Genomic DNA, 11,309 nt, shown 5'->3' on the forward strand with positions numbered 1-11,309 from the left:
AAAATCGCCCCCCAAAAAAAAAAAAAAACCTGTCTCTATCCTAGAGGACCTTAGGATACAAACCAAATGACACCACTTAAAACATGGAATAGGTAGGGCTAGGAGGCCACCCTTGGTTACAGATAGAGGAGGTGGTAGATTGCACAGGTGTCCTTGGTGCATGCAAATTCACATCCAGGTAAATTCACACATCACTACAATTTAAATCAGGGCAGATGTCTGTGGAAGGCACAGGGCATTCCTAGAGAAACATACTTGGAAGATAGGCAATGCTATTAAGAGCAACAGGAGGGATATTAGTCCTGAAAAATAGAAGAAACACTGGGCTAAACAAACAGAGGTCAAATCAACAGGGATGGTGTGGAGAAAGGTTTAGTGACTACGAAGGAGAAATAGATGTAAACACACAATTATGTACATGACATAAATATCTGTAACAAAGAAGTAGATAATATATCCATCCATCCATCCACCCATCCTATCACCTAGCTAATTACTTCCCAAATCACTCACCCATGATCTCTGTTAAGTGAATGTCTGGTACAAAGATTTGATCAAAAGAAGCAAAGGCAGACATGAGTCTTGAGCAGGTAAAGATGAATGTCAGAAGCATACCATAATCAAATACCATCTTTTGCAGAAATTAACATATCTTAAAAATGAGTCAAGTTTGTGCGGCCGGCATAGCTCAGTGGTTGAGCATCCACCTGTGAACCAGGAAGGAAGTCATGTTCAATCCCCGACCTGGGCACAGGCCCTGGTTTCAGGCTCCATCCACTGTGGGGGGCATGCAGGAGGCAGCCAATCAAAATTCTCTCTCATCACTGATGTTTCTATCTCTCTCCCCCTCTCCCTTCCTCTATGACATCAATTTTTAAAAAATGAATCAAGTTTTGGAAAACTTTTTAACCCTACTAGGCAGGATAGAGTAATAGGAATTTCAGTTTATGATATTCTAGTGATAACAACACCAAGATAGTAATGACTATAGGTGCAAGTTCTTTATTTGACATGGTATGTTAGGGAGTTAAAAATAGCCCAAGAAGCATTGAGAAACTAAATGTTGAATCTCTTATCTTTTTTTGTTTATTTAACGGTTTGTAAAATAGTCAACAAGGCATCTATGGGTGAATTTTGGAAATTATACATGGTATTTTGGTAAGTCTACTTTTTTGGCTATGAATTCCCCAGAGTTTATTTTCTTAAAAATTAAGAACCCTGAAATAGATTTCCAGAGTTACATGTGATGGTATGATGTTAGAAGACAAAATTAAACTATTTTGTGATATAACACATAGTAATATAAGCCAGGTATTTGATCAAAGCTTTTCAAAGATTCTAGTAAAATCCTCTGGATTTTTTTTGCTTTTTAAATGACAGAGCCATTTGCAACAACATAAATGGACATTGAGAACATAATGCCAAATGAAAGAAGTCAGTCAGAAAAAGCTAAGAACTACATGATTTCACTCATACGTGGGATATAAAACTGAAACCCGTGAACACAAACAGCAGTGTGGTGGTTGCCAGCAGGAAGCGGGTGGGGCAAAGGGGGTACTAATATAAGGTGACAGGAGAAGATCTGACTTTGGGTGGTGGACACAAGGTGCAATATGCAGATCTTGTAACATAGAAACTCACACCTGAAACCTAAATGTTCATGTTGACCAATGTCACCCTGAAAAACGGAATAAATAAATAAATAAAATTTATCTTAAAAAAGAAGAAAAAAATTAAATAAATAAATGAGAGAGTTCACTTAAAATTCTTTAAGGACTCCCCTCCACCCCGCCCCCCAAGCAAACAAACATACCAAAAACAAACAAACAAAAACACCTCTAAGCAAAGAAATATGGCTGCGTAAAACTGATCACTGAATTGGGAATGACTGCAATTAATTAGAACCTTATTATTCTTGTGAGCTTTGACTATCCAATCCATAGATAAATATAGAGTTGGTTAAGACCAGAGATTTGCAACCTTTTTCATCTCATAGCACACATAAACTAATTACTAAAATTCTGGGGCACACCCAAAAATACATTTTGTTTGTTGGCTGATCTGACACACAAAAAAATAGGTATAATTTGATTCACAGTGGACAGCTACTGTTGTGTTGGCTGTTGCCATTTTTTCAATTTTCACAATCTAAGGGAAAAGAGGTCGGTGCCCCTGACTATGTAGGCATTGCATGTTTTAAAAATTCTTGTGGCACTCCAATTGAAAATTGCTGGGTTAGATGATCTCTTTCAAAGAGCAGTTACTCATTATTCCCAGTCAATCTTAAATGAGCTTACTTACAATGATTACAGGGCAGACAGTCCTTACAATAAAGATTTTCAACTGTGGAAATGGACAGTGCTACTAGAATCATCTGTATAGATCAGGGCAAGTAAGATGGATCCTCACAGGTCTGAGGAGCTTTGGTGGAGTGTGTTGAAAGGCAGATGGCCAGACCTCATGACCATCTTTTCCAGAACTGTAATTCTACGATAATCATTTCTCCCTTACAAGACAGATTTGTAGATAACACTGAAATAGAACAAAGAACATTGGTGTCCAAAGCTAGCCCTTGGCCTATCTGTTCATATCCTCCTGTAGCACCTGAACGCTGACTGCCCTCTGAAAGTATTCTGTTCTCAGGTAATGACCAGTAAAACCTAAAAAAAATTAAGACAATTTACTCACCAAATTTTTTCCAAGTGATGTAGGCAACAAGAAAACCAAGATCAGCTATTCTGGCCTGAAAAGTATACCATCCAATCATCTAACACACAACCTTTCAGAAGGCATTATCAATTTTGTTTTTAAAGCTGTATTTTTAAACCTCAGAGAATCAAAGAATGAAAAAAAATAATTTATTTCACTCTCAAGTAAAACAGCATAATTTTCCATTTTATATCGATCATTTGTTTTCAATTAGAAATCTCCAAACTTCCTAAAAATCGAGTCTGTCAGATTCTTTCTTTATTATAGTTTATGATTTATCTAAGCACGTGTCAAATCTGACTTTGTTTCTCGATGACTGGGCCTTTCCCTTTCCATATTTACACTGTTAACCATGATCAACACTGCATACATCATTTTACTGTTATTTTATGGAAAACACAGCAAATATCATATAGTTCATAGTCATCCCCTTTAAGTGAAAAGCTCTGATAACTTCCCCGCATCCCAAGTGCTGAGGTAATGGTGGAACCTGTAACTATAGCTACTCTCACAATTCCAAGCTCCTGAGGATGCCTCACTGCCTCTCACATCACCTGCCTTAACCAGCCAACTACGGGCTACTCTGTAAGATCAGAACAGAATTTTTTATACCATAGGATCTCTCTTCACGGGCCTCCTAACTACTGAGCCCATGTTGAGATAAATTCTGTTTGTTCTCAGATAATTTTCTTATACATGATGAACACTTGTTTGTTATCAATTGCTAAATCTAAAGTTAATAAAAATAACATTCTGGGCAAGAAAAAGTAGTCGATGAGAACTAAAAATTAGGCAGTTTCAATGACTGATGGCAGACATTCTTACATGTGTCATTATCAGATCTATTTGACAGTCATTCTCAAAGGGTAGCCTGTGAATTCCAGGGGGTATTCCAGACTCTTTCAAACTATTTTCATAACAACACTCAGATGTAATTTGCTCTTTTCACTGGGTTGACGTACGCTGTGTTTGGGAAAAGACACTGACGGGCAAAACTGCTGTTGCCTTAGCATGACTCAGGCCATGGCTCCAAACCAAACCAGCAGTCATTGTATTCTTAACCACCTGCACTAACTGTAAAAGAAAAAAAAAGTGAGTTTCACTTAAGAATGTCCTTGAAGAAGCATTAAAGGTGCTAATTTTATTAAATTCCATCCCTTCAAGAGACTTAATACTCTGTGTAATAAAATTGGAAATGCACATCAATCACCTCTGTGAACCAAGGCACAAGGACTGTCTTGAGGAAAGTATTCATATGATTGTTTGAGCAGTGAGCTAAACTAGCTGCCTTTTTCATGAAACACCAACTTTACTTGCAAGAACAGCAGACAGACAAACCATGGTTACTCAGACTTGGACATCTGGCAGACTTTTTCTCAGATATGAATTATGTGAACCTGTCACTCCAAGGAAAACAATTGATAATATTTGTTGCAATGAGCATCAAGAGTCATTGAATGGTTTCGACTAACCTTTAAGAAACTCGTACTTGTCAAATTCCAGGGTAGTATCAAAGAAGAGTATCTACAATAATCTGAAAGGGTCATAAAACAGTCCTTCCTTTTCCAACTCTATCTCTTTGTGAGTCAGAATTTTGTTCATAAACCTCCCCCAAAACAACACATTGCAACAGACTGAATACTTCAGCAAATATAAAAATTCAACTCTCTTCTACTTAGACATCATAGATTTACAAAAATGGAAAAAATGTCACCTTTATCCCTAATTTTTGTTTTGTAAAATATAGTTATTTTTTTGTAAAAATACATTAAGTTGACATGTACTTGGTTCTTCATTGTTACTTTTAAATGATTTAACGTAGATTTAAAAACTTTTTCCTGCGTAAATACTGATAGGTATAACCCCAATAAGCAAAAGTTCTTTGGTATCCCAATAATATTTTATTTAAAAAACATGTTTTTATTGATTTCAGAGGGAGGAAGGGAGAGGATAGAGAGATAGAAACCTCAATGAGAAAGAATCATGGATCAGCTGCCACCTGCATGCCCCATACTGGGGATCAAGCCAGCAACCCGGGCATGTGCCCTGACCAGGAATTGAACCATGACCTCCTGGTTCATAAGCTGATGCTCAACCACTGAGCCACACTGGCCGGGCTGCTGCCCCAATAATTTTTAAGAGTGTTAAGGAGTCTTGAGATCAGAGAATTTGAGAACCATAGCATTGAGAGTGCTGCCTTTCAATGTCTTATAAACTTGTTTTTCCCTGTCCCTCCAGCAGTGTGTCTCTTGTGCCCATTATAATAAAGAGAACATTAACATAAACTTTGGCACTGGTACATGTTGTAATATTTGCATAATGTTTGGAAAGAAAATAGCTTAAAAAAAGGCATTGCCAATTGGATCTATTTTTTTTACAGGTCTTTCTTTATAAGTCATTTCTATTAGCCGTGCCTTGCTATGGATGTTTATAACAAAACATTAAAGACTGGGTAGAACGGGGAAAACAAATTACTCTGCAGAGAACCCAGCCACTCTGCTAAAATACTGTCAGTTATTTATCTACTGTCAGCAGAGGTTGCACACTATAATCCTTGACAAGCTCAGATTCAGAAAGAATGAAGAGAGGGGCAAGCATTGCATTTAAGGGCCTGTTCTCATGCGCAGACATTTTAACACAGATTTAGAGCCGGAATGTATCTTCCAGAAAATGTCACTTTTGATTTTGATACATACTCTAGCAAGCAGGCCCTACATTTGGTTGACTTAGTACGAGATATGTTAGAGGCTAACGCTATATTTTAGACCATTCATGATCCCCATGTGGAACTAACACAATGAGGTCAGCATCACTTCATTTTTAGAGTTGGCTACTGCGACGGCATGAGTTCATGGGTATATTTTTTATGAGAAGAAGGAGGGCTTTATTTTTGTTTTGTTAGGCAAGGTAATGAATGACAGGCTCTAAGAATCCTCTCTAGTGTCCATTTCTCCTTTGTGTTTACAGGGGAAACAATCATTACTGCATCTTCCTGTTCTGAAATACTTTCTCTCTGAAAATATACATGGCCAAGGCAGAAATGCAACAGACAGAAGAACTTCCGGCTGCCAATTTTAAAGAAAACCCACCTTCAAGCAGGTAGCTTAACTAGCTCAGCATACGGACAAAAAACGTGTGCAACGCAAGGTTATGGGGGAGGCTCCAACTCAGAAGGCAGGATAACGAATACACCCCAGTCGTTTCTAGCAGAAAACCACGGTTTTCTTTATCATACAGTTCTTACTGACTGGTCAATTAGATGATCCCTACCCATGCGATCAGAGGTCTAAATAAATGTGTGCTTGTAACTGGGGATGTTTGACGAACGCTGAACCAGAATCTTAATTTTCTAATTCATATTCACCAATTAAAAATAAACTGTATTTTTATGAGCGAATTTACATAAATCAGATGATAAAGCATCTACCACTAAAGGGTAGGAGTTCAGCTCACAACATTTGCATACATCCTCCTAAAGAAAACGTAGGCGTCTGAGATTTCCATGGAAGAGTCTTGCTGCGCTGGAACTCTAATGGGCTTAGAACAGTAAATTTTGAAGAAACTGATTGCTATCCCTGTAGCTAGTAAATGTCTGCCTAGACCCAGTGGCATTTGAAAAAAGTGTTTTATCATAAAATTATCCCAGCAGAGTCCATTCTGCGAGATAACATCATCATCATCATCATCAGTACTCCATGCAGGACCCAACCGCTCTGGCACAATATTGCCAGTCATTTATCTGTTGTCAGCACAGGTTACACACTGTAATCCTTGACTGCCTCGGAATTAGAATGTCTTTGATGTCCCCACAAGAGTTTTTTGCCCGAAGGCTTTACCAATGCTCGGCGGCTCAGTGTTTATTCCTCGTAATCTTCCTCTCATCTCCAGGCTAGCAGTGACAGATGGTTATGGGCACACAATAGTATTAAGAGTTTGATATTTTTTTTTTTATGCTGTGCTCTCTGTACAACAAATAGCTATCAGACGCGGGCCAGAGAGCTGACATGGCTCGCTTAGGTAATGGCAAACAAACAGCCCGGGCTGATGCGTTCTGTCATTTCCCCTCCTAACCCTGCTTGTTTTCATTGTAGACTCTCAAAGGTAAACTATATTAACCTTATAGACTGTTATTAAAAAGATATATCTATATGAGCATAAAGTGCCTTTCTTTCCTCTTTTTCTTACTCTTTTGATTATGAAAGTAATACTGCTGACATATTGAACAAATATCGAATGTCAACATAAATTTTTAGTGTGTGATAATATCCCCCTTCATATAGCTGTGTGTCAGGCGGGAACCCGCGGATGATGCATAGCAGTAAATAACCCAAACAAAATTAGTTCTCTTGTCAGCTTCTACCTTGTATGTCCCCAGGCATCAGTAAAATTGACTGCACGCTAGATTTTCAAAATTAGCCCTAATGTTAGCTATGTGTCTGGCAACCTCCAAGTTTCCAATGTTCTACTATATTACCCGTAAGGATGAATGTGTTACTTTTATATTTTGGCATTTACTCTTGCTGATGCGGCTTTTTCCCCCTCTTCTCCAAATTAAAAATAATTTAGCTTTAACAATAAGAATGTGCACAAACATAATGCTGCATCTCTTTAAGCAACTAACTTTAGGCAATTACATTAAATTAAAGCAAAAATATACAAAGGAAGAGAGGGAATTATTCAATTTAATATTGTTAATTTTATTAACATAGCTCTATCTTATTTTGTGCAACGTATCAGATAACGCGTTTCTCACCCAGGATGCTGCCTTGCAAAAGGAGACTACAAATGATGTAATTTAGCATTTTTATGCTAACCCGGAACTAAACTTTGTAGAACTGATTTCCCTGCAATAAATATTATTTCAGAGACAAAGGTTAGCTGAATAAATGGAAAAGCTTTTCAAAAGGGAGTAAATGATGACATCTATTTTACCTTGAAATAGGTTGATCTAATCCAGACCCATTGCATTAAAAAACAAACAAAAAACAGAAAGGGATCCTGAACATTGCCACATTCTAAGTAAAACATGATTTAAAAATGATGCTCCCTTAGTAAGCCTACGCTGGAAGTGTGAAGCTGAATAGACAAATCCAAAAACAGAGTCCACGTCGACTTTCAATCTCTAAATTTTATGTTCATACATTTAGCGTCCAAGATGAAAATCCCTTTAGGTACCAGATGCTGCAGATCAACCGGAAGGCTTCCGGGGTTTAATGTGTACAAGGCGAATCCGCGGCAAAGGCGCTTTGCCCGGCCTGTGTGTGGGCTTATTCCTTCACCTGTAAGCAGTTGCCCTCAGAACATCGGACCTGATGGCTGGTCCAGCATCTCTGCAATAAAGAGCCGGTTCTCTGCGGGGGGCATGAACCCAAATCAGGCCACATGCAGATTAAACTACGGGGAGGAATGAAAACTAGATTAACATGTTCATGCCTAAGACCAGAAGATTATCAGGACATTTTACCTCTTTAAATCCCAATTTATAGGAGTGAGGGTTAAGTTTCAGAGTTTACATGTGGTGCAATTATCTGTTCCATTTACTTTCCTCCTCCGTATAGAAAAGACTCTCCTAGGAAGTACTGTGCTTAGCACAACACAGAGGTCCTTGGGAGCCGGGAAATGGTTTCAAATGTGCTGGTACACAACACAAGGGAAATAGGCACCCAGTTGAAACTGGTCAAATTAGTAAATATTGGAAGTTGTTTTGTTCTCATGGTAATTCTGCTTTAGCAATGTATACAAATGAAAATTTTGTGATAAACAGTATATATATTACTTATAACTTATATTACATATATATAACCCTATTGTTATACTTTGAAACTTTTTCTTTTCTTTTTTCTTTCTTTCTTTCTTTCTTTCTTTCTTTCTTTCTTTCTTTCTTTCTTTCTTTCTTTCTTTCTTTTTTTTTTTTTTTGGTTAATACTCACTCGAGGATATTTTCCCATTGATTTTTAGAAAGTGGAAGGGAGGGGAGAGACAGACATTCCACAGGGCAGGGGATTGAGCTTGCAACTGAGGTACATGACCTTGACCAGAATTGGCCCTTGACCAGAATCAAACCTTGACTAGAATTGAGCCTGGGACCCTTCAGTCTACAGGTCAAAGCTTTATCCAGCGATTCTCAACTTGTGGGTTGCAAACATCGGAAAACACATATAGCATATCAGATATTTACATTACAATTCATAACACTAGCAAAATTACAGTTATGAAGTAGCAATGGAAATAGTTTTATGGTTGGGGGTCACCACAACATGAGGAACTGTATTAAAGGGTCGAGGCATTAGGAAGGTTGTAAGTTATCCACTGAGCCAAACTGGCTAGGGCTACTTTGAAACTTCTTGAACAAGATTTTCTTTCTTAGAAGTGCCTAGCTACCATTGTTAGTTGAGCAAATTATCTGTAATTGAGTAATTATCTGTAATTCAAAAACTGAAATTTGATCGAAGCACACAACTATTTATATAGTCATTGTGTAGTGTCACCTGGGCACCCACTAGTAGAACTGGACACTGAAATGATATTTTCCTACAGCTCCAGCAACAACAACTTACTCTAATCACCAGAACATATCTTCTATGACCAGTTCTATAACTCTTACTAAATGCGTGTGTCATAAACTTACCACCTGTGAGGCCAGACAATGTGCAATGGTCTTTGTTGATCATCAACCCCACTCGAAATGTCATACGGATTTTGTTGATTTTCCCCATGACAAGAGCTGGAATTATCTGACGAGTCACACGTTTTCAAGTATGGCTCCTGCGTCAATGAGCTCCCCAGGCTCTCTTGTTGTGCCACATCACAAGGTCCAGACTCTGGCTCAACATGATCCAACACGTTCTCGCAACTTCCCAGCTCCTGCCGGGAAGGAAGGGCCGTGGATGGAGCGGCACCGCTGTTTCCTTTAAGGTTGAGCATCTTCTGTAAGTGGGCTGCTTTATGCTTGGGCACGAATCTGTTATGAAAAGGAAAAGCAAGAGTCTTTCAGCGAAGATAGTATTTAAAATGTACCCTTGACCTTCCTGTAAGGACGTGATGATGATGTCTAAAACTGAGAAAAAAAATAAAGGCATAATAAAAATTCCAGAAAAAGAGCAAAAAGTAGCAGCCATCAAGAGAAAGTTCAAAAGTTTGAAACAGGACTCGGTTGTCTTTGAACAGTTTCCAAAGAATGTCAGTGGCTATAAAACTTGCAGTGCACACACAGAAAGTGAAACAGAGCAAAGGTTTCCAGTCTTCCTCACTCACATTCTGGAGCTCACTTCATGTTCCCATCGCCACGTGCCCCGGGGCTCACTTTCAATCTCAGTTCATTCTCTTATCAAAATGCTTGACAGTTCCTGGGTTAACCCCGGGCATTTCTGCACCCATGACTTTCTGTATTCCTGCGCACCCGCACACACTTTCGTCACATCGACCCTACTAATATTTTGTGAAGTATGTGTGAGATTACCAAAGGTAGAAGCATCTACATAAAATGAAATCAAGGAGTTCATCATCGTTTGGGGAGCAACCCAGCGGTGCTTAGAAAAGACGGGGTGGGAGACAGGTGTGAACCACCAGTTAACCTGGGGCGGGGGGACACAGTATGCAAAGAACAGACACAAGCTTTTCAACCCGGGAACTAGAGGTCAGTTCTGACTTAGGACTTAGTAGAGCCCGAGTCTTAGTGGAGGATTTGGAGAGGCAGAGAGGTGGGGTTCTGGATTGAGGAACAGCATGACCAGAAGGAAGGGGTGTGAAAGAACATGAACCCCTCAGGGAATGATATGCAGCCCAAAGAGGCTTGGCCAGGCCCTGGGGTCCGCATCACAAGGTCTAGAGGGGCGACTGGGCCAGATACAAGGGCTTTCTGAGTCCCCGGCCCATCCAGAGACTCGCCCCTTCCCCTGAATTGCAAAATGAGTGAAGAAATGGAGAGTACATACGTTTAAGAGGTAGGTGAGGATTAGGAACCAGGGAAGGGGAGCAATAGGAGTAACTGGAAGAGTAGGAAGTAAATCTGAGATGTAATATCTCACAATTGAAGTGAATTAAGAGCCCCAAAAGAACGTGTAAATAGGGTGTAAAACATTACATAGGTGCCATAGCACCAGAAACTAGGAGTTTTGGGCCTTGCTACATAGAGGATCAGTGCCTACTCCAAGGGCGGTTCCGCTGGAAGGAACAGGCAGAAGCTGGACTGAAGGTTAGGGTATGTGCACACGAGGGGGCCGGCACAGAAAGAGAGGGAAAGATGACAGCAAGGAAGGCAAGGCGAGTTCCTCTTAATAGGGCACGTGTGCACAGGGTAGTACTGGGGCTCCCTTTCAGACACCTGCTAGGGATGGGAGCAGGATGAAAAAGGGCTTCAGGTGGGAGGTGTGGCATCCAAGGTGTGCCACCAAAGTATTAGGAGAGGTCATCTTTCAAGAGAGGTGGGCAGAGGTGGAGATGGAGTTTAAGAAGTGAGCTGAGCCTGGCTGGTGTGGCTCAGTGGCTGAGCATCAACCCATGAACCAAGAGGTCACTGGTTCAATTCCTAGTCAGGGCACATGTCCAGGTTGTGGGCTTGATCCTCAGTAGGTAGTCAATCAATGTGCCTCTCGCATCAG

At 39.8% G+C, this 11,309-nt stretch overlaps 1 protein-coding gene across 3 annotated transcripts in view; it reads right to left on the reverse strand.

Annotated features, from left to right (window-relative positions):
- The window catches only part of GTDC1 (glycosyltransferase like domain containing 1), a 315,221-nt gene that overhangs the window by 53,895 nt on the left and 250,017 nt on the right, over positions 1 to 11,309 (reverse strand). For all 3 annotated transcript variants that reach the window (XM_015567145.1, XM_015567144.1, XM_015567143.1), the window contains one exon: positions 9,338 to 9,670. In XM_015567145.1, the coding sequence (XP_015422631.1) occupies positions 9,338 to 9,670 (333 nt within the window). The remainder of the gene's footprint in view (positions 1 to 9,337; positions 9,671 to 11,309) is intronic.

This window comes from Myotis davidii, unplaced genomic scaffold (genome assembly GCF_000327345.1).
Source record: "Myotis davidii unplaced genomic scaffold, ASM32734v1 scaffold560, whole genome shotgun sequence".
NCBI lineage: Eukaryota > Metazoa > Chordata > Mammalia > Chiroptera > Vespertilionidae > Myotis > Myotis davidii.